At 37.2% G+C, this 24,566-nt stretch overlaps 1 protein-coding gene across 1 annotated transcript; it reads left to right on the top strand.

The window, feature by feature from the left end:
- The first annotated feature begins 1,800 nt into the window (after positions 1-1,800).
- Positions 1,801-24,065, top strand: Glyatl1 (glycine-N-acyltransferase like 1). The gene is given in 7 exon segments (XM_046444529.1): positions 1,801-1,913; positions 9,701-9,772; positions 9,775-9,831; positions 15,392-15,518; positions 15,795-15,847; positions 17,288-17,547; positions 23,927-24,065. Coding segments are annotated over 7 exon segments (786 nt in total). The 5' UTR covers positions 1,801-1,835.
- The last annotated feature ends 501 nt before the right edge of the window (positions 24,066-24,566 follow it).

Here is a 24,566-nt window from a genome sequence, read left to right as displayed (position 1 = left end):
GTCCAGAAGACAATAGAATGATGTTTTTTTTTAAAACACTAAAGAAAATAATCCTTAACCTAAAATTCCGTGTCAAGAAAATATCTGTTTATGTTTTGGAGGCAAAAATATAAACATTTTCAGATAAATGAAGCAGTCTGTCCTGCAAGGAAGAAAAACTGTAGGCCAAAGAGAAATGTCACTTGATGGAATCTTAAAACTACATCTGGGAAGGGAGAGAATTGAAATATGTGTTTAATATGTTTTCCTTTTGTTTCTTAAACTTCTTTTAAAAATTGATTGTTTAATTCAAGCATAATAACTGTATTCTGTAGAGTTCTGGCATCTGTAAAGAAAACTTGTTTAAGAATAGCACAAGAGGGGAAATGAAATTATTTTTATATGACTTAACATTAATTTAAGGTAAAGTGAGGTGAGAGTAACCTTGCATATTGTAATTATTAGACTAACTATTAAAAACAGATAAGAGAAATAACTTTCAAGACTCTACAAGTGATATAAAGCACTAACTGCTCCAAAAGGTGACAGGAAAAGAGAAACAGAAAACAAATGGAAAACAGTAAAATCATTTGCTAAAACCCAACCATAATAATAATTTTATTGAATTTAAAAGGGCTTAATCTTAGTATTACACAAGCTAGATATTTGAATGATGTATTCATTTTCCCACATTGCAGGGCCATAGAGTCAATGATCTCATAATTCTGTGCCCCAGAACATGGAGTTAGCAAATTCTCTATTCTTTTCATTATTTTGTAAGACGGGAAACATCCTTAGGGAAATTTTAATGAGGTGGTTAAGGCAAAGTTTGGCCAAAGGCCTCTTCATGGGTTGATTACTAATTTAACTGGATTATAATTGCTAGTCCTCAGACCCCATGACAGATGTATTGGTTCTCAATTTCCCTGAGGAATTCCCCTGCCAACAGGCACAAGACAATCAGGCACATAACACTAACAAACACATAATCAAAACTAATATTTTGTACTGGTAGACAAAAAGGAAAAATAGGAATAAAAGTCAAAGAATAAGCAGATTCATATTTGCCAAAAACACCATCCCTCAAACAATGGGCCTAATTATATTGTGTGAATACCTATTTGCTTATAATACCTAACATAAAAAATAATTCGGCAATGAAAATTCAAGGGAACGAGTCATTTTTAAAAAATTAATTACCTATAGTTACAATTGTAATGTCACAATAAAAAGGAAAAATAAATAAATTTTAAAAAATAAAATACCTAGTAATAAATATAACCAAACTATGAAAGACCTCTACAATGAAAAGTAAAAAAAAAAAACAAAAAAAAAAAACAAACTGAAGAAAGAAATTGAAGAGGACATTAGAAGATGGAAAGACCTCCTATGTTGGATAGAAAATAATATTGTCAAAATGGCCATTTTTCCAAAAATGATCTACATGTTTAATGGGATCCTCATCAAAATATCAATGGCATTTCTGACAGAATTAGGAAAAACAAAAAAAAATCACAAGGAAGAATAAAAGATCCAGAACAGCACAGCAATTCTGAACAATAAGAATAAGGCTGAAGGCATCACACTCCCCATTTTCAAATTATGCTATAGAATTATAGTAACAAGACACCATGGTGGTATTCATTTCTAGTACAATCTGAAAAAGTTACTTGTTCTCTCTGAGCTTTGGTGTCTTCGCAATGAGGATGATTCTAACAGTGTCTACCTCAGGAGAATTGCTTAAATATATATGTATAAAATGCATTTTAAATTCATTTGCTCCCTTAAAACTCTCCCTTGACTTATCTTTTCAGAGTTTCTTTTTGAAGGGCACAAGGACAGAAGCACCCCACGAAATGTTGCTGCTTCAGTGTTCCCAGGAGCTGCTGACCCTCTACAAATCCTTGTCTGGGAGCATCCCTGAATCCCTGAAGGTGAGGGAGCAGCAGAAGGTCAAGGACATGGGTATAAGGGTGTTGAGGGTGAGAAAACAGTAGACTCATAATTCTTTTCTTCCCTCCCTGACTTTCTGAAGAAGGTTATCTACAAATGAGGATGGAGTTGGGGTGAAGGAGGCCCATCTAGAGCAGCTGCTCTAGAGAATGGAGTTAACAGCATAGGTTTTGGAGCCAAGCTAAATGGGTATGCATGCCAAGTCTGCCACTTTCTAGTTGGGCAACTTTAAGCAGGTTTCTTTCCTTTGTGTGCCTTGGTTTCTTCATCTGTGAAATAGGAATATATTTACTGTGTATATGTATGTATGTGACTGTCTGACCAATGTGATTCTACAATATGTATACCCAGAAAAATGAGAAATTATATCCCATCTACGTATATCAAAGTATGTAAGTGCATTCTACTGTTATGTATAACTAACTAAAACAAATAATTTTTTAAACATCAGAAATTTATTAGTTGCTCAAAACATTACATTGATCTTGACATATCATATATCATACATTGTTTCAAATGGGGTATGAATTCTTATTATTCCCCCGTGTACAGTTTGCAGAATCACATTGATTATACAGCCACATTTATACATACTGCCAAACTAGTGTCTGTTGTATTCTGCTGCCCTTCCTATCCCCTTCCTATACCCCTCCCCTCCCTTTCCCTCCCCTCCCCTCCCCTCCCTCTACCCCATCTACCATAACTCATTTCTCTCACTCTCTCTTATTTTTTTTCCTCCCCTTCACCTCACATCCTCTTATATGTATTTTTGTATAACAATGCGGGTCTCCTTCCCTCTTCCGTGCAATTCCCCCTCTCTCCCATTCCCTCCAACCTCTCGTCCCTGTTTGATGGTAATCTTCTCATGTTCTTCCTCCCTGCTCTGTTTTGAGTTGCCCCCCTTATATCAAAGAAGACATTCAGCATTTGTTTTTAAGGGATTGGCTGACTTCACTTAGCATAATCTGATCTAATGCCATCCATTTCCCTGCAAATGCCATGATTTTGTTGTTTTTTAGTGCTGAGTAATATTCCATTGTGTATATATGCCACATTTTTTTAATCCATTCATCTATTGAAGGGCATATAGTTTGGTTCCACAGTCTAGCTATTGTGAATTGTGCTGCTATGAACATTGATGACACTGTTTCCCTGTAGTATGCTCTTTTTAGGTCTTTTGGGAATAGTCTGAGAAGGGGAATAGCTGGGTCGAATGGTGGTTCCATTCCCAGCTTTCCAAGGAATCTCCATACTGATTTCCAAATTGGTCGCACCAGTTTGCAGTCCCACCAGCAATGCACAAGTGTACCCTTTTCCCCACATCCTAGCCAGCACTTGTTGTTATTTGACTTCATACTTGCTGCCTTTCTCACTGGGGTGAGATGGTACCTAAGAGTGGTTTTAATTTGCATTTCTCTGACTGCTAGAGATGGTGAGCATTTTTTCATGTATCTGTTGATTGATTGTATATCCTCCTCTGAGAAGTGTCTGTTCAGATCCTTGGCCCATTTGTTGATTGGATTATTTGTTTTCTTATTGTTTAATTTTTTGAGTTCTTGTATACTCTGGAGATTAGGGCTCTATCTGAAGTGTGAGGGGTAAAAATTTGTTCCCAGGATGTAGGCTCCCTATTTACCTCTCTTATTGTTTCTCTTGCTAAGAAAAAACTTTTTAGTTTGAGTAAGTCCCATTTGTTGATTCTTGATTTTAACTTTTGAGCTACAGGTGTCCTATTAAGGAATTTGGAGCCTGACCCCACGAGGTGGAGATTAGAGCCAACTTTTTCTTCTATCAGATGCAGAGTCTCTGATTTGATATCAAGCTCCTTAATCCATTTTGAGTTAACTTTTGTGCATGGTGAGAGACAGGAATTCAATTTCATTTTGTTGCATATGGCTTTCCAGTTCTCCCAGCACCATTTGTTGAAAATGCTATCCTTTCTCCATTGCATGCTTTTATCACCCTTGTCTAATATAAGGTAGTTGTAATTTTGTGGATTGGTTTCTGTGTCCTCTATTTCTGTTCCATTTGTCTACCTGCCTGTTTTGGTACCAGTACCATGCTGTTTTTGTTACTATTGCTCTGTAATATAGTTTAAAATCTGGTAACTCTATACCGCCTGTTTCACTCTTCCAGCTTAGGATTGCTTTTGCTATTCTGGGTCTCCTATTTTTCCAGATGAATTTCATGATTGCTTTTTGTATTTCTGTGAGAAATACCGTTGGTATTTTGATTGGCATTTCATTAAACCTGTAGAGTACTTTTGGTAATATCGCCATTTTGATGCTGTTAGTTCTGCCTATCCATGAACGAGGTATATCTTTCCATCTTCTAAGGTCTTCTTCTACTTCTCTCTTTAGGGTTCTGTAGTTGTCATTGTATAGGTCCTTCACCTCTTTTGTTAGCTTGATTCCTAAGTATTTCATTTTTTTTTTTTGAGGATATTGTGAATGGAGTGGTTGTCCTCATTTCCATTTCAGAGGATTTGTCACTGATATACAGGAATGCCTTTGATTAATGTGTGTTGATTTTATATCCTGCCACTTTGCTGAATTCATTTACTAGCTCTAGAAGTTTCTGGGTAGAACCTTTTGGGTATGCTAGGTATAGGATCATGTCATTTGCAAACAGTGCTAATTTAAGTTCCTCTTTTCCTATCTTTATGCCTTTAATTTCTTTCGTCTGTCTAATTGCTCTGGTCAGTGTTTCGAGAACTATGTTGAATAGAAGTGATGAGAGAGGGCATCCCTGTCTTGTTCCAGATTTTAGAGGGAATGCCTTCAATTTTTCCCTGTTTAGAATGATGTTTGCCTGAGGCTTAGCATAGATAGCTTTGACAATGTTGAGATAAGTTCCTGTTATCCCTAATTTTTCTAGTGTTTTGAACATAAAGGGATACTGTATTTTGTCGAATGCTTTCTCTGCATCTTTGGAGATGATCATATGGTTCTTATCTTTAAGTCTGTTGATGTGGTGAATAACATTTATTGATTTCCGTATGTTGAACCAGCCTTGAATCCCAGGTATGAATCCTACTTGATCATGGTGCACAATCTTTTTGACATGTTTTTGAATCCAATTTGCCAGAATTTTATTGAGGATTTTTGCATCTATGTTCATTAGAGATATTGGTCTGTAGTTTTCTTTCTTTGAAGTGTCTTTGTCTGGTTTTGGAATCAGGGTGATGTTGGCCTCATAGAATGAATTCGGAAGAGCTCCCTCTTTTTCTATTTCCTGAAATAGCTTGAAAAGTATTGGCATTAGTTCTTCTTTAAAGGTTTTGTAAACTCTGCTGTATACCCATCCGGTCCTGGGCTTTTCTTGGTTGGTAGTCTTTTGATGGCTTCTTCTATTTCCTCCTTTGATATTGGTCTGTTTAAGTTTTGTGTATCCTCCTGACTCAATCTGGGTAAATCATATGACTTAAGAAATTTATAGATGTCTTCACTATCCTCTATTTTATTGGAGTATAAGGATTCAAAATAATTTCTGATTATCTTCTGTATTTCTGTGGTGTCTGTTGTGATATTGCCTTTTTCATCCCGTATGCTGGTAATTTGAGTTCTCTCTCTTCTTCTCTTCGTTAGCCTGGCTAAGGGTCTGTCGATCTTATTTATTTTTTCAAAGAACCAACTTTTAGTTTTGTCAATTTTTTCAATTGTTTCTTTTGTTTCAATTTCATTGATTTCAGCTCTGATTTTAATTATTTCTTATCTTCTACTACATTTGCTGTTGTTTCGCTCTTCTTTTTCTAGGGTTTTGAGATGAAGTGTGAGATCATTTATTTGTTGTTTTTTCTTTTTTTGCAGAATGAACTCCAAGCAATAAATTTTCCTCTTAAAACTGCTTTCATTGTGTCCCATAGATTCCGATATGTTGTGTCTGTGTTTTCATTTATCTCTAAGAATTTTTTGATTTTCTCCTTTATGTCTTCTGTAACCCATTGTTCATTCAGTAACATATTAATTCTCCAAGTGATGCAGGATTTTTCCTTCCTTCTTTTATTGTTGATTTCCAGTTTCATTCCATTATGATCGGATAGGCTGCATGGTATTATCTCCACTCCTTTATAATTTCTAAGAGTTGCCCTATGGCATAATACATGGTCTATTTTTGAGAAGGATCCATGTGCTGCTGAGAAAAAAGTATATTCGCTTGATGATGGTTGATATATTCTATATATGTTGGTTAAGTTTAGGTTATTGATTATGTTATTGAGTTCTATGTTTTCTTATTCAACTTTTGTTTGAAATATCTGTCCAATGGTGAGAGAGGTGTGTTGAAGTCACCCATAATTATTGTGTTGTGGTCTATTTGTCTCTTGAACTTGAGGAGAGTTTGTTTTATGAACATAGCTACGCCATTGTTTGGTGCATAAATATTGATAATTATTATATCTTGTTGGTTCCCTTTAACAGTATATAGTGTCCTTCTTTATCCCTTTTGATTAACTTAGGTTTGAAGTTGATTTTATTCGATATGAGTATGGCCACTCCTGCTTGCTTCCGAGGACCATGTGAGTGGTAAGATTTTTCCCAACCTTTCACCTTCAGCCTGTATGTGTTTTCCTATCGGATGAGTCTCCTGAAGGCAGCATATTGTTGGATCTGTTTTTTAATCCAGGTTACTAGCATATGACATTTAATTGGTGAGTTTAAGCCATTAACATTTAGAGTTACTATTGATATATGGTTTGTACTTCCAGACATGTTTGTTTATTTATTTATTTGTTTGTTTTGTTTTCCCTCTTTGATTATTTTTCCCCCTTTACTGAGTTACTTCACACTGTTGGTTTTGGATGTTGTTTTTCATTTCCTCTTCTTGTAATGTTTTGCCCAAAATGCTTTGCAGTGCTGCTTTTCTGGCTGTGAATTCTTTTAACTTTTGTTTATCATGAAAGATTTTAATTTCATTGTCAAACCTAAAGCTTAATTTTGCTGGATACAATATTCTTGGTTGGAATCCATTATTTTTCAGGGTTTTAAATACGTTGTTCCAGGATCTTCTCGCTTTCAGCGTTTGTGATGAAAAATCAGCCATTAACCTAATTGGTTTACCCCTGAATGTAATCTGCCTCCTTTCTCGTGTAGCTTTTAATATTCTCTCCTTGTTCTGTATGTTGGATATCTTCATAATAATGTGTCTTGGAGTTGGTCTATTATGGTTTTGTATGTTTGGGGTCCTGTAGGCTTCCAGGATTTGGCAATCCATTCCATTTTTCATGTCTGGAAAGTTTTCTAAAATTATTTCATTCAACAGTTGCTCATTCCTTTGGTTTGGACCTCTATACCTTCCTCTATCCCAATGACTCTTAAGTTTGTTTTTTTTATGACATCCCATATCTCTTGGATGTTTTGCTTGTGGTTTCTTACCAGCCTTTCTGTGTTGACTAGACTCTTTTAGAATTGATATAATTTGTCTTCATTATCTGATGTTCTGACTTCTACTTGATCTAGCCTACTTGTAATACTCTCATTTGAGTTTTTGATTTGGATTATGGTTTCCTGCATTTCTAGGATTATTGTTTGATTTTTTTAAAAATCTCTATCTCCTGGTAGAGTTGATTTTTTGCTTCTTGAATCTGTTTATGTAATTCATTTTCAAAGTATTCTTTCATTGTTTGGATTTTCTGTCTAATGACTTCTTTAAGATTCCATTCCATTTGAGTCAGGTATGCCTTGAGTTCTTTATCTGACCATTTTTCTGATGCCTCTAGGTTCTCCTGTAAATTTAAGCTGTCCTGCATTGTTTATAATCCTTTTTTCCCTTGTTTTTTCATGGTGCTCACATTACTTTCCAGCTCTGTTTGACTGCTGTGTTTCTGTTTTCTCCTATAAATTTGTTATGGTTTTGTATATCTTTGGGATCTCTCCTTTGAGATAGGAGACTATGTCTAGAGATGTTGGGCTTTATTGTAATTTAAAGCAAATTCATTCATTTCATAAAAGGCATATGGATTCTGAAGGCATATACCGATCTGCGGTTTGGTCTTTATGTTTAGGTAGGGTGCTGAGATGGTATGGCGGTTGGTATGTCTTAGCTACCTTGGAAAATTGCTCTACTGAAGGGGGATATTAACAGGCAAATGGACCAGGGTATTTGGTGGTGGCTAGGGACTTAGGAGCACTATATACAGCCTCCAAACATTCACCTATTTGCATTTAGAAAATTACACATAATGAAAGTCATAATGCTTGGGATGAAAGGTAGGGGAAGGGGAAGGAAGAAGTCCTTAAGGAGAAAGAGGGAGGAAAAAATAGGTAGAATAAAAATGGTAAGAAAAATAAAAATTGAAAAGAGAAAATAAGAAAAGTTAATTTTTTTTTTTAAAAGAATAAATGCAGTCTTAGAGTTCTATTTTCTTCTCTTCCAGTAGGTGGAGCTGTGCCCTCCAAGCCGAGCTTCTGCCCTCAATATGCAGGAAACAATCCCTGTGCGGTGGCTCTTCTTCCCCTACTAGGCGGCTCTCCAATCCTGGTCGCCCAGGGCTGTTTCCAGTCTCCAGCCCCTCCACCCCCTTCTCCTGCCAGCCAGGCCCCACTCACTGGTGACGTTCTCCACAGATGTAGTTACACTTGCAGCCCCCTGGGAACAACTGAGCACTCTCTCTGTTTGCCATTCACCCGGACCCCAGGGTTGTGAAGTCCATGATCTGGGGGCCGTCACCTTATTTTGCCTGGTCCCTTTCAGTAGCCATGCCCCCGGGAGCTGGTAGAAAAAGCCTCGGCTGTCGCTGCTGGTGGTAGGGGGAGTAGGAGGTCAGGTGTCCCCTCTGTTTCCCTGGGCTCCTACAATCATGCCCTCAGAGATCTGGGGATAGATTATTGAGATTTCCCAGCTGTATGTATCTGGTGGGGTGGGAGTCACACACCTGTTGAAGCTGATTTTGCTGGGAAGGGATCCCGACCACTGCCGAACTCTGGTGACATCAGCTCTCTGCTGTGGTGGACTCCCTTGCCAGGGTATCCGATGGGAGGGGTGGGTCTGGTCTGTCTCTGGTCTGTCCTGGCCTCAGTTCTCGGTCCGCCGTCACATGGAGGCTTGGTTAGCAACCTCTTCAAAGGGTCCAACTCTTTGTTTCTCTGCCGCTCGCAGTCTCTGGCAGTGCCAAGCACCTCCGTCTGTCTCTTGGCCACTTGCGGTCTCTGGCAATGCCGAAACACCTCGGTCTGCCTCCAGCTGACAGACAGTCAGCAAGCACCTCCATGCTGTGCTGGGTGGCCAAGATTCGCCCATGTCTGAGCAAGCTGCTGCCTCTGAGGAGCCCAAACTCCCCACCTAGGTCTCACTTCAGCCGAATTTTGCTGGGAGTTTCTCAGCAGGCAGAATCCAAATGTTCTGAGGTCTCTCTCTGTCCACTCAGCTGAGGAGATGAAGAGAGCGCTGCCTCGCCGCCTGCCTCCATGTTTTCACAAATAAAATTTTTTAAAAAAATAGGATTATGTTATCACCTACCTCTTGAAGTTTGTGTGAGCACTAAATAAATCCATGCAATGTCAATGCTAAGAACAGAGTAAGTGCCCAGAGAGGTTAGTGCACAGAGGTATTCATGCCACAAGGACACCTGCAAGTCCTTCCTGTTTGCTGGTAGCTTTACTCTCATCCAAATGGTCCTGAAGAGACCACTCATCTAATGACCATCTGAACTCTTCCTGCTACCCTCTCTGGGCCTTCGTTTCTCTCTTCTTTATCACATTCAGGACCCCATCTCTGAGGATGCCAGGGCAACCTTCCCAACCTCTCCGAGTCCCTTCTGCTCCTCCTTCAGGTGTATGGCTCCTTGTATTACATCAACCACGGAAATCCCTTCAACATGGAGGTGCTGGTGGGGTCCTGGCCAGAGAGTATCAGACAGTCATTATCAGACCTCAGAAACAGCTGGGCACACAGACCAGGGGGGTGGAACCACTCAGCTCCAAAGGGCATGAGGAACTTCCTTCGTCCAGACTCACAAGGCATGCATGTACAGCCAAAGAAAACTCAGGATACTTTGAAGACACTCCTTCAGAACCTGGTACCTCAGATGGGCTCTGCATCCCCTAAGCAAGAATGAAAGAGGAGAAGAAGGAGGAAAAGGCTGGCACTGGCAGATTAAAGGGCACATTGAGAGGGCAGGGGAGCCGTGAAGGTTGAAAGGAGGCTATTCTAGAATGATATCAGAAGAGTGACTTAGAACCAAAAACCAGGGCTGATATCTATTAATAAAAATTGCCTCTCAAGAGAGAAGGGGCTGATGATAACTTTTCATCAACTTTGTGGAAGCACTTTCCCTGTTAGTGAATGTCATCCTCAGAGAAACTTCAGGAAGTGAGCATTAAGACCTCAGATTTAGAAAGGATAAAACTACACTGAGAAATATTGAGTGATGCAGCTTTGAAGACCACACTCTAAAGTACTGTCTAACCTGAATTCAAATTAGATGGACTCTGCCCATTTTATTAGCTATGTGGCCATAGACACTTCTCTGAGCCTCGGTTATCACCTGTAAAGTGGGAATAATTCTCACTGTCTTTTTATGGTATTATTTAAATGTTAAATTAGATACTTTATATCAAAGATTTAGAACATGGCATATAATTTTAAATATCACTTGCCGTCGTTATTGGCTGAAGTCACACGAAGGTATGACTAAGCTGAAATGCAAACTGACATCTCTTACTTACCTCCAACTTAACCAACTTAACCAACTTAAGCAACTCAGTTGAATCATGGATGATTCACAACAGAAAATAAAGAAAACAATATATAAAATTTTCCAACAAGTTTAAAAGCTAACTTCCCTAAATCCATGGACATCTAGTGGTGAGCTAAAGCTACAGGGCCAGCCCTGCTTCACTGCAGGTGTACAAGCCAAGTCCCCAAATAGGAATAACCTAATCCAGGTCAAGACTAGTTTACAAATCGGGTGAAGACTGTGGTGCAGAAAGTAATAAAGTGGCCCTAACTTGAGGAATTAAGGAGTGTAGAGGTCAGCAACCAGGCCAGCCCAGACCCACTGTGTCTTCCTTCTAGACATTTTCCCTAAAGACGTTCATTTGATCCTGGCTTCCTGACAATTTGAGTTTGATTAACACATAGTTTATTAAGTTCCAGGTCTAATTTCTTCAAAGTTTGGTATACTAAATAATTGTAGATGATCAAGTATTTTTCTATTTCTGTAACTTTATAATTATTATGTGTATTTGAGCAATGTAATTATAGTATCAAACTCATGAATTCATATTTTAATTGTATTGAACAAGACTATATTATTAAATCAATAAATAAAAATATAGAGAGGCCATTGTGTGTGTGTGTGTGTGTGTGTGTATATATATATATATATATATATATATATATATATACATGCACACATATATATACATACATATATATGACAAGAATATGGAAAGATTGTGAAATAATGCAACTTACTATGAGATTCTTTTACCTAACCTATTTCCATAGTATACCATGACCCTTTTAGTATTAAAAGTCAATTCATTTTTTTTTTATTTTGATGTTTTATTTTTCATTGGAGCATATTCATCACACATGATGTTGAGTTTCATTGTGGTATACTTGTGCATAGATAAAAACATAATTTAATCACTTTCACTCTCTCAATACCTCCCCCATCCTGTTTTCCTCTGCCCTGGATCACCTTCCTCCAGTCTACTGATCTCTCTTCTAATTTCATGAAGTCCTTCTATTTTTTCCTCATTTTTCCTTGTAGCTACTACATATGAGAAAAAAAATTGTTATTTTTCTAAGTCTGATTTATTTCACTGAAAATTATGACTTATTTTATTTGACATTATGTTCCCCAGTTCCATCCATTTTCCTGTAAATGACATAATTTCATTCTTCTTTATGGCTGAATAAAATTCCACCATGTACAAATGCCACATTTTCTTCATACATTCATCAATTGACAGTCAACTATGTTGATTCCCCAACTTGGCTATTGTGCATCGTGCTGCAATAAGTATGGGTATGCATGTGTCTCTAAAATATGCTGACTTTAATTCTTTTGGATAGATACTTAGGAGTGGTATAGCTGGATCGTATGATAGTTCTGGTTTCAGCTTTGTAGGAACTTCCACACTGATTTCCCTAGTGGCTGTACTAATTTACATGCCATACATACATATATAACATAGTGTGAGAGTTCCTTCCCGCCCCCCCCCTTTCCTCACCAACATTTCTTGTTATTTATATTATTGATGCTTGCCATTCTGATCGAATGAAAAATAGAATAAAAATAAATAAATAAACAAATATCCATTCACTTTTGAATAAAAACTTTTAAGAGTGCAATGCAGGAAAATTTAACTAGAAAATATTTAATTTTTTTCTTTATGAAGTTTTAATCTCAAAAGTAATATGCACTGATAATGCAAGTGAAAAACTCCAGCTTTGTTCTAAAAAGTTAATAACCTTTTGTCTCCTTTCCCACACCCTTGAAGTGTCCTCGATCATAATAATGCACATGAGAGTATTTGCTACTTCTTCTTTTATAACTTTTTATTTTTCCTTTTACCCACTATAGACATCACTCCTGGCCCATCAATGAAGCACTAATGGATTCTTTTTAAAACTATATAGTATTGCAGTAAATGCACTGTAATGATGGAACCAGTCTCCCATTGTTGGTTTTGAAGTGCTCACAGCTCTTGCCTCTACAAGCAATGTTTCAATGAACACCCTATTTACAAGTCTTCACACCTGGAAAATTTTCTCACCTGATTGATTTCCATAAGGGGCATTATAAAAATAAAGAACACTTTTTTTTCCAAAGTTCTAGTAATCACTGTCAGATTACTTTCCCAAAATATTGCTGCACATTTTATTTCCATTAGAAGTAAATGGAAGAAACTTTCCCCCAACCCCCATCATCCTCAGCACTAAATGTTAACTTACACTAAACTCATGGATGATAAATGGTGTCTTATTGTACAACTGTTTGTTCATATCCTTTGACAATTTTTATACTGGGTTTTTGTGCCATTCTGTTGTTGTTGTTGTTCTCTTAGATATACATGACAGTTATATATAGAATGTATTTTGACATATTATACATACATACATGGAGTATAGCTTATTCTAATTAGGATCCCATTCTTGTGTTCTACATGATTTGTGTCATTCTTAAAATTATGTAAGAGTGTTTTAGGTATTAGGGATACTAGCATGAATGAGACACAGTACAATTTTTTTCCCAATTTATCATTATTTTATTTTATTAATGGATATTTTGACATGCATATTTTTTTAATTTTCTTTTCTTTTTTCATATTAGAGATTGAACCCAGGGGTGTTTTACCACTGAACTTCATCCCCAGCCCTTTTTATTTTTTACTTTAAGACAGGGTCTCGCTAAGTTGCTGAATCTAGCCCCAGACTTGTGATCCTCCTTCCTCAGTCTCCTGAATCATTAAGGAGACTTAATTTTCATAGAATTTAATTTTTCCAGCTACCCACCAACTACCTGTGGCAATTGGATTTGAATTGGATTAGCTTTCTTGAACAATTGTGGAAGGACTGATATTTGTGGGGTACTAAATCTTTTCGTGTAGAAACATGGTATTATCTAAATTTTCTCAGTTCGTGTTATATGCCATTTAGTAAAATTTTAGTGTTCTTCTTGGGCCATCCACGTGGCTCTCCATTCAATTACCCATAGGTATTTTGTGCTATTTGTTAATACTATTAAATTAGCTTTCTCTTTCAGACTATTATTATTTTGCTCTTGACTTCTATTTTTAGTTTTTTTTTTCCAAATATGCCACATGACTCTTTCAAATCCTGCTTGTGTGGGTTGCTGTTTTTTGTCGGGACCTCCTGGATTTTCTGAGCACATAATACCATAATTTATAAACAAAGATAATTTGTTACTTTTTTCCTAATATCTGTTTCAGCTGTTCAATTTCTTGCCATATTGCACAATGTACAATCAAACAAATTAGAATACCTAGTAACAATAGTAATGGCTTTATCATCCTCTCATTCTTGATTTGAATGAAACAGACATAATAACTTATATTTGAAAATATGCTTATTTCTTCCAAATGTTTCTTTTCTCACTACCCCCATTTTCTTGGGGCTCACATTTAAAATAAATACTGAATTTTACATTATTTGATTTTTTTTTCTTTTTGGCAATGTGTAGACTTATGTAACTTTTTCCTCTTGAATTTATTATACTGAGAGATCTTTTAATCTAAAGCATTCTTGCCTTCCTAAAGTAAACTTTATGTGTTCACAGTTATTATTCTTTTAACACACTATTAGACATTTTATTCATAATTTGTACATTGAAAATGATCAATAAATATTTTTGTTGTTTCTTTACCAGATTTGGGGTTAGGGATTTTTCCATCTGTTACCATGGTCTAGAACAAAAATTATGTGTTTATTTTTGGTATAGGTATAATTTAAAGAAGAATTAGTTTGATTCTGGCCACATTTTAAATGGTAAAACTTTTAATTTAATTTCCAATCTTTTCTGCTGGGGTTTTCTATTTCTTTGAAGGTCAAAGCAAAGGGTAGCATCTTTCCTAACAAGCATGTAACCCTCTATTATAATTCTTGTATTCCTTCCTCTGTCTCCTTTCTTATGGACTGTATCGTATGCTTTTCATTGCTGATATTGTTTTTAATTTTCCTCCTGTTTTGTTCTTTTTAAATTATCTTTTAGAATATCTATTATATTGAATATGAACTTTTGGTTGGGCCACATTCAGGAAACTGTATTTATACAGGAATTCTCATTTTCTTGATGGTTTCTTCAAAGTTAGTGACACAATTTTTTTTTTTTGGTACCAGGGATTGAATCCAGGGTTGCTTAACTCCCAAGCCACATCCCCAACCCTCAGTCTTTAGCCTTTTTAAAATATTTTATTAGAGACAGGGTCTCACTGAGTTTCCCAGGACCTCACTAAGTTGCTGAGGCTGGGTTTGAACTCACGATCCTCCTGCCTCAGCCTGGTTAGTCTCTGGGATTTCAGGCCCGAGCCACCACACCCAGCCTAGTTACACAGTTTTATGTCTCAGTCTTTAACAATATAATTTATAATAGAATATGTTCACTGCTAAAACTCATACCTATGGTTATTTCTCCTTAGGAACAGATATTCATCTTTCCATGAAATTTGTGGATTACTAGAATGAGATTACAAGTGCTTTTTTTTTTCAAGTTCATAAAAATAACACCACACCAAACTTCCCAGAGTGCTACAAAATAGTTCCAATTATTTTATTCCATTTTGCAGGCTTTGGGCTCTGAATTAAGTAGTACTATTCTAACAGGCTGATGTTCTGTAGCTTTGGGGAAATGCAGTGTCTCATTAATGCTTGTATCCATTAAAGCATCTTGCTTAAGCTCTACGCTGATTCTGGGCGTCTAGATTTCAATAAGAGAGAGATGAAGAAAAAGCACAAGGAATGATATGCTGTAACCTTCTGCCATCCCATTCAGGAGATGACTGAGGACACGGATCCATATACCAATGTGTACAGTATATTCTCCAAAGAGCCTCAAGAATTACAGGAAGTCCTGAAACATTGTGGGGTCATTAAGTAGAAACAGATGCTCCAGATCCAAGGTACCAAGTCGGAGGCAGTGACAGTGGTTCTCAAAGTGGGTCCCCAATCAGCCACGGCCAGCTTTCCCTGGGAGCTTATTAGAAGTGCAAATTCTCAGAAACCCTGAGGGCTGGGCAGCAGAACAGCAATTTGTGGTGTAGCGAGTGCTCCAGCTAAACTCAGCCCAAGCCCAAGAAGAACCAAAATTTGCATTGAGTTGTGAGTCAGGCAGGAGCAGCAGAAATGGAGAGCAGTGTCCATCAATGGCCGAGCTGCTCTTTCATCTTTCTTCCCAGGACGACAAGAAAACTTGGGGGAGGGGATAAAAGCCATTGCATTTTCAAAGTCAGTGAAAGGTGAACTACTCTAACTTACTCCTCTATTTTAAGACATCTGGAGCTCAACGCCTCCACCAAGAGTAAGCCTGGAGGCTGCTGTGAGGGCAGCCACCCAGAGGATGAGTCAGAGAGGCACAAAAACATGTTTTCTTTAGTGACTTTTTAAAAATTGATCCTTTTAGTTCCAGGTAACAGTAGGATTTATTTTGACATAATTATAAAAGCACCGACTCTACTTAGGTCTGATTCAGTATCCTGTATTTCCTTTCTCTCCCCTCTTCCCTCCCCACCACTCCATTCCTTTTTCTCTACTCTACTTTCTGCTATTGTTTTCCAATTTGCCTGTTTGTTTATTTGTTTTTGTGTCTTGTGGGTGTACCTGATGATGAGATTCACTGTGGTAAATTCATTTCTTTCTTTTTGGTTCTAGGGATTGAACGTAGGAACGCTTAACCATTGAGCCTCATCCCCAGCCTTTTTTTTATATTTATTTAGAGACAGGGTCTCACTTAGTTGCTTAGGTCCCCAGTAAGTGGCTGAGGCTGTCTTTGAACTCATAATCCTCTTGCCTCAGCCTCTTGAGCTGTTGGGATTATAGGCAGGTGCCACGGCACCCCACTTCCCTTTACTTTAGACTAGCTTCCACATACTCAAGCATTTGACCTTTGACCTTTGATTTTCTGAGTTGGGATTTTTTCACTTAGCATAATAGTTCTCCAATTCCATCCATTTACTGGCAAATGTCATTATGTCATTCTTCTTTATGGCTGAGTAATACTCCATTGGTGTGTGTGTGTGTGTGTGTGTCACATTTTCTTAATCCATTCATCATTTGAAGGGCACCTTTGATGGCTGTTGTGAATGTGCTACTATAAACACTGATATGACTGTGTCCCTGTAGTATGCTAATTTTAGATCCATATTTTGAATATATTCTGAGGAGTGGGATAGCTAGATAATATGGTGGTTCCAGTCCTAGTTTTTAGAGAAATCTCTTTACTGCTTTCCTGAGTGGTTGCACTTGTTTCCAGTCCCAACAACACTGTGTGAGTGTACCTTTTCCCCCACATTCTTGCCAATGCTTATCTCGCCAATTCTTGATCATTACCACTCTGATGGGAGTGAGATGAAATCTCAATGTAGTTTTAATTTGCATTTCCCTGATTGCTAGAGATATTGAATATTTTTTCACATATTTGTTGTCCTAGTGTGTTTCTTCTTTTGAGAAGGTCTTAGTTCTTTTGCCCATTTATTAATTGGGTTATTTGGAGGGCTTTGTGCTTTTTTTTTTTTAGTTCTTTATTAAGATTGTTCTTCCTTGTATATTTTTGTAATTCACGTGAATCAGTTTTGGAGTGAGAAGAGGTCTGGGAGTTCTGGAACATGTTGGTATCCGTAAATTATAGGAATGGATATGAAAGTCTGGGTTTGGGTTTTGTTTCCACTGACAGGATCCCAACTTTAAGTTTTCCCAACTGGATGTCTCTTGTTCTACACTGGTAGATGACAGCTGGGACATAGGACAGAATGAGAAGAGCCTACATTACATCCAGCACTGCATACAAACCTTGATAGCATTCTGTCTGCAAGGCCCAGAAGGGGGCCCAGTCACCTGGGTCACCATGGACCCCAGTTGTGAAGTGGGAATGGCCTACATACATAGATAGAGAAGCAACGGCAAACTGAGACCGCTGTTGGGATATTTCACAAAATATCTATGTCAGAGACCAGACCGGAGGAGGAAGCTAGACCCCCGCCCCGCACTAGTCCGGAGGAAGCCCATCAACCCTTAAAATCCATCAAAGAGGGCATGGCTACCAGCACAGTTCTGCGGCTGATCCAGGTACCTGGTTTCCAACTCCCCCACCCTTAGCTGCAATAACTCAAAATATTTCCCACAAGCTTTTGGGGGGTGTAGCTATCGACACAAAACAACAACTGTACAGGCACCTGGTTTTCAACTCAGAGACTAGAGTAGGGAGGATACAGGTGGAAGCTCAAGTCCTTTCACACTGGCTATACCCACCACCCTGAATACAGAGGCTCAAGCTAGGAATAGACAATGCCACCTACTGGAAGACAGGAAAACAGAGTTCTGAGAGACTCTTTTTTTCTCTCTTTTCTTCTCTCTCTTTCACAACCTCAACATATGTGAAACCAAGAACTGTGCATGAACAACCGAATCACCAAAATAATATAATATAGAGGAATTGCATATGCCCCACCTTCCCCCCATTTTTTTCCTTATTTCTTTCTTACTTTCTTTTTCCTTCTCTCTTTTTTCTCTTTTCTTCCTTGTTATTTTTTTCTTCATTCTTACTCCCTCTATCCCACTTTCAACCCCCTAACTTTTACTATCTATACATAGGGTAACTATCTAAATACAGATAGGAGGTTGAGTCTATACATTCTTCCATAAATTACCAGTCTATTGGTTAGAGTTCTCCAAAGTTGCTAAGTTAGTTTAACCTCATACCCTCACTCCTTTCCCTCTAAGTATAACATCCTTCGTCTGATATTGAGTTTTCTATAAGCCACCAGATATGGTATGCCTTTTATGAAACTAATGACTATATTTTTAAATAATAATTGAAACCAATATCTGTAGACTTAGATTCTAACTATAAATGTATTAATAATGAAAACTTGTTCTTAGATGACGTACTGTTGATATTGGGAACTGTTAACACTGTCTTTCTCTGCAAAATAGGGATTTTGGAGCTATACAAGAACAATATAAATATATAAGGGGGAAACCATTAACACAACAGTTTCACAAAGCTAGAAAGAAACGTGAGCAGTATGAAAAGACAAGGAAAGAAAGGACCACAAACAATGCAGGTCAATTCAACATTAGAAGAAGTAATATATGCAGCAGATGGAATGTCAGACAAAGAGTTCAGGATATACATGCTTCAGATGATCTGGAGTCTCAAGGAAGACATTGGACTGCAAATTCAGACAATAAAAGATCACTTTGACAATGAATTACATAAACAAATCTAAGAAGCAAAAGATCAACTCTACAGGGATATAGAGGATATAAAAAAAAAACAGAAATCCTGGAAATGCAGGAAACAATAAACAAATTAAAAACTCAAATGAGAGTATTACCAGCAGAGTAGAACACTTAGAAGATAGAACATCAGACAACAAAGACAAAGTTTTTCAACTTGAAAAGAACCCAGACAGCTCAGCGAGAATGTTAAGAAATCATGAGCAGAACATCCAAGAAATATGGGATAACATAAAGAGACCAAACTTAAGAGTTATTGGGATACAAGAGGGTATAGAGGTCCAAACCAAAGGAATGAGCAATCTCTTCAATGAAATAATACTAGAAAACTTCTCAGACTTAAAGATTGAATAAGAAACCCAAATACTAGAAGCTTACAGGATGCCGAATGTACAAAATCATAAGAGATCCACACCAAGACACATAATAATGAAGATGCTCAACACACAGAATAAGGAGAGAATCTTAAAAGCCACAAGAGAAAGGAAGCACATTACATTTAGGGGTAAACCAATCAGGATAACTGCTGATCTTTCAACACAGACTCTGAAAGCTAGAAGATCCTGGAACAACATATTTCAAATGCTGAAAGAAAATGGGTTCCAACCAAAAATCGTGTATCCAGTGAAATTAAGCTTCAGGATTGAAGATGAAATAAAAATATTCCACGATAAACAAAAGTTAAAAGAATTTGCAGCTAGAAAACCAGCTCTTCAAAACATCCTTGGCAAAACATTACAGGAAGAGGAAATGAAAAATAACGATGAAAACCAACAGCGGGAGGTAGGACAGTAAAGGAAAAACTAATCATAGAGGAAAAACAAATCATGTTAAGTAACATAAATAACCAAATATGGCTGGAAGTACAAACCATATCTCAATAGTAACCCTAAATGTTAATGGCTTAAATGCACCAATCAAAAGACATAGGCTAGTAGACTGGATTAAAAAAAAAGATCCAACAATATGCTGCCTACAGGAGACTCATCTGATAGGAAAAGACATACATAGACTGAAGGTGAAAGGTTGGGAAAAATCATACCACTCATATGGACCTCGGAAGCAAGCAGGGGTATCCATACTTGTATCAAATAAAATAGACTTCAAGCCAAAGTTAATCAAAAGGGATAAACAAGGACACTACATACTGCTCAAGGGAACCATACACCAACAAGACTTGATGATCATTAATATATATGCCCCAAACAATGGTGCAGCTAAGTTCATCAAACAAACACTTCTCAAGTTCAAGAGTCAAATAAACCACAACACAATAATCATGGGAGATTTTAACACACCTCTCTCACCACTGGACAGATCTTCCAAACAAAAGTTGAATAAAGAAACCATAGAGCTCAATAATACAATTCATATCTTAGACTTAATTGACATATACAGAATATACCATCCAACATCAAGCGGATAAACTTTTTTCTCAGCAGCACATGGATCCTTCTCAAAAATAGTCCATATATTATGTCACAGGGCAAATTTTAGCAAATACAAAGGAGTAGAGATACTATCATGCATTTTATCTGATCATAATGGAATGAAATTGGAAATCAATAATAAAATAAGAAAGAAAAAATCCTACATCACATAGAGAATAAACAATATGCTACTGAATGAACAAAGGGTTACAGAAGACGTCAAAGAGGAAATTAAAAAATTCTTAGAGGTAAATGAAAATTCAGACACAACATATCGACATCTCTGGGACACTATGAAAGAGGTACTAAGAGGAAAATTCATTTCATGAAGTTCATTCCTTAAAAGAAGGAAAAGCCAACAAATAAATGACCTCACACTACACCTCGAAGCCTTAGAAAAAGAAGAACAAATTAGCAGCAAATACAGTAGAAGGCAAGAAATAATTAAAATCAGAGCTGAAATCAATGAAACTGAAACAATCGAAAAAAATTGACAAAACTAAAAGTTGGTTCTTTGAAAAAATAAATAAGATTGATAGACCACTAGCCACGCTAACAAAGAGAAGAAGAGAGAGAACCCAAATTACTAGTTTACGGGATGAAAAAGGCAACATCGCAACAGACACTTCAGAAATACAGAAGATAATTAGAAATTATTTTGAAACCCTATACTCTAATAAAATAGAGGATAGTGAAGACATCGATAAATTCCTTAAGGCATATGAGCTACCCAGATTTAGTCAGGATGATATAAACAACCTAAACAGACCAATATCAAGTGAGGAAATAGAAGAAGCCATAAAAAGACTACCAACCAAGAAAAGCCCAGGACAGGACAGACATACAGCAGAGTTTTACAAGAACTTTAAAGAAGAAATAATACCATTACTCTTCAATCTATTTCAGGAGATAGAAAAAGAGGGAGTACTTCCAAATTCATTCTATGAGGCCAACATCACCCTGATTCCAAAACCAGATAAAGACACTTCAAAGAAAGAAAACTTCAGACCAATATCCCTAATGAATACAGATGCAAAAATCCTCAATAAAATTCTGGCAAATCGGATACAAAAACATAACAAAAAGATAGTGCACCATAACCAAGTGGGATTCATCCCTGGGATGCAAGGCTGGTTCAATATATGGAAATCATTAAATGTAACTCACCACATCAATAGACTTAAAGATAAGAACCATATGATCATCTCGATAGATGCTGAAAAAGCATTTGACAAAATACAGCATTGCTTTATGTTCAAAACTCTAGAAAAATTAGGGATAACAGGAAATTACCTCAACATGGTAAAAGCTATATATGCTAAGCCTCAGGCCAGCATCATTCTAAATGGAGAAAAATTGAAGGCATTCCCTTTAAAATCTGGAACAAGACAGGGATGCCCTCTCTCACCATTTCTATTCAACATAGTTCTTGAAACACTGGTCAGAGCAATTAGACAGACTAAAGAAATTAAAGGCATAAATATAGGAAAAGAAGAACTTAAATTAGCACTATTTGCTGATGACATGATCCTATACCTAGCAGACCCAAAAAGTTCAACCAAGAAACTTCTAGAACTAGTAAATGAATTCAGCAAAGTGGCAGGATATAAAATCAGTACCAATAAATCAAAGGCATTCCTACATATCAGTGACAAATTCTCTGAAATGGAAATGAGGACAACTTCTCCATTCACAATATCCTCAAAAAAAAAAAAATACCTGGGAATCAACCTAACAAAAGAGGTAAAGGACCTACACAATGAAAACTACAGAACCCTAAAGAGAGAAATAGAAGACCTTAGAGGATGGAAGGATTTACCTTGCTCATGGATTGGCAGAATTAATATGATTAAGATGGCCATATTACCAAAAGCACTTTACAGATTCAATACAATTCCCATCAAAATCCCAATGACATTCCTTGCAGGAATAGAAAAAGCAATCATGAAATTCATCTGGAAAAATAAGAGACCCAGAATAGCTAAAGTAATTCTAAGCAGGAAGAGTGAAATTGGTGGTATCGCAATTCCAGATATTAAATTATACTATAGAGCAATAGTAACAAAAACAGCATGGTACTGGTACCAAAATAGGCGGGTAGACCAATGGTACAGAATAGAGGACACAGAGACAAATCCACAAAATTACAACTACCTCATATTAGACAAAGGTGCAAAAACATGCAATGGAGAAAGAATAGCATTTTCAACAAATGGTGCTGGGAGAACTGGAAATCCATATGCAACAAAATGAAATTGAATCCCTTTCTCTCACCATGCACAAAAGTCAACTCAAAATGGATCAAGGAGCTAGGAATCAGACCAGAGACTCTGCGTCTAATAGAAGATAAAGTTGGCCCTAATCTTCATCATGTGGGGGAAGGCCCCAAATTTCTTAATAAGACACCTATAGCACAAGAGTTAAAACCAAGAATCAACAAATGGGACAAATTCAAACTAAAAAGTTTTTTTCTCAGCAAGAGAAATATTATGTGAGGTGAATAGGGAGCCTACATCCTGGGAACAAATTTTTACCCCTCAAACATCAGATAGAGCTCTAATCTCTAGAGTATACAAAGAACTCAAAAAGTTAAACAACAAAAAATCAAATAACCCAATCAACAAATGGGCCAAGGACTTGAACAGAAACTTCTCAGAAGAGGATATACAATCGATCAACAAATACACGAAAAAATGCTCACCATCTCTAGCAGTCAGAGAAATGCAAATTAAAACTACTCTAAGATACCATCTCACTCCATAAGAATGGCAGCCATTATGAAGTCAAACAACAATAAGTCCGGTGAGGATGTGGGGAAAAAGGTACACTCATACATTGCTGGTGGGACTGCAAATTGATGCAGCCAATTTGGAAAGCAGTATGGAGATTCCTTGAAACTCTGGGAATGGAACCACCATTTGACCCAGCTATTCCCCTTCTAGGACTATACCCAAAAGACCTAAAAAGAGCATACTACAGGGACACAGCCACGTCAATGTTTATAGCAGCACAATTCACAATAGCTAGAATGTGGAACCAACCTAGATGCCCTTCAATAGATGAATGGATTTAAAAAATGTGGCATTTATACACAATGGATATTACTCAGCACTAAAAAATAACAAGATCATGGCATTTGCAGGCAAAGGGATGGCATTAGAGCAGATTATGCTACGTGAAGTTAGCCAATCCCTAAAAAACAAATGCCGAATGTCTTCTCTGATATAAGAGGGGTGACTCAAAATGGGATAGGGAGGAAGAGCATGAGAAGAAGACTACCACTAAATAGGGAAGAGAAGTGGGAGGGAAAAAGAGGGAGAAGGGGAGTTGCATGGAAGATGGAAGGAGACCTCATTGTTATACAGAATACATGTATGATGTTGTGAGGAGAAAAAGAAAAAAAGAAGTGTATCACATTAGATTGGATAGAGAGAAAGGATGGGAGAGGAAGGAGGAGTAGGGGGGATAGGAAGGGAAGCAGAATAGAATGGACATTATGATTGATGTATGTACATTCCATGTATGTATTATATGTCAAAATACATTCTGCTGTCATGTATGACTAAAAAAATAAAAATAAATCATATGGTAAATATATATATATATATATATATATATATATATATATATATATACATACATACATATATACATCAGAAGAATATTCCATTCTACCTCTCTGTGCTGGGAGACAATGAAAAATCCTGCAGATCTCTGGAGAGGTCTGGTTTCTCTGTGGCCTCATGTGGGTGCCACCAATGGATCTGCTCCCCAGGGAAATAAGTTCCATTTGTTTAGACAATGAAGCTACTTAGCCATCATGGCCAAACTCTCCTTTAAAGTTGAAGCAGAAATCACCCAACAGCTTTCTTCACTCACAAGTGTTCACTGAACATTGAAGATGCGGTAGGAACCCTCTAACATGGAGGCAAAGTTGAAAGACATAACCGTGCTCTTGAAGTACTTAGAATCTGAGGCAGGGGTCAGTCTTTCACTCTTCTTGATAAGTGTGTTCCGAGAATCAAGGGTTATCAGTAAAACACATAGCTGGAAATCCAGGGCCAGTTCTCACCTCTGGGAACCAGAATGGTTTGTGAAACCTGACTGACTGAACCTGTGATCTGGAAGATGAATGAAGGAATTCAATAAAAAATATCCGTAGAACACACCTCCTCTGTATGGCCTGTCTGCCCTAAGTACTCCTTGTATTTATGGATGTAGGACTCACAGGTACACCAAAGAAGGGAGTCAGTGACTAGCCATGTGCGAAAGGTGAAAACCCAA

Source organism: Marmota monax, unplaced genomic scaffold (genome assembly GCF_021218885.2).
Source record: "Marmota monax isolate L192 unplaced genomic scaffold, Marmota_monax_Labrador192_F-V1.1 WCK01_AAM20220418_F8-fsc00038, whole genome shotgun sequence".
Lineage (NCBI taxonomy): Eukaryota > Metazoa > Chordata > Mammalia > Rodentia > Sciuridae > Marmota > Marmota monax.
The sequence above is the reverse complement of the archived record's forward strand: the minus strand, read 5'-3'. Positions and strand labels throughout refer to the sequence as shown.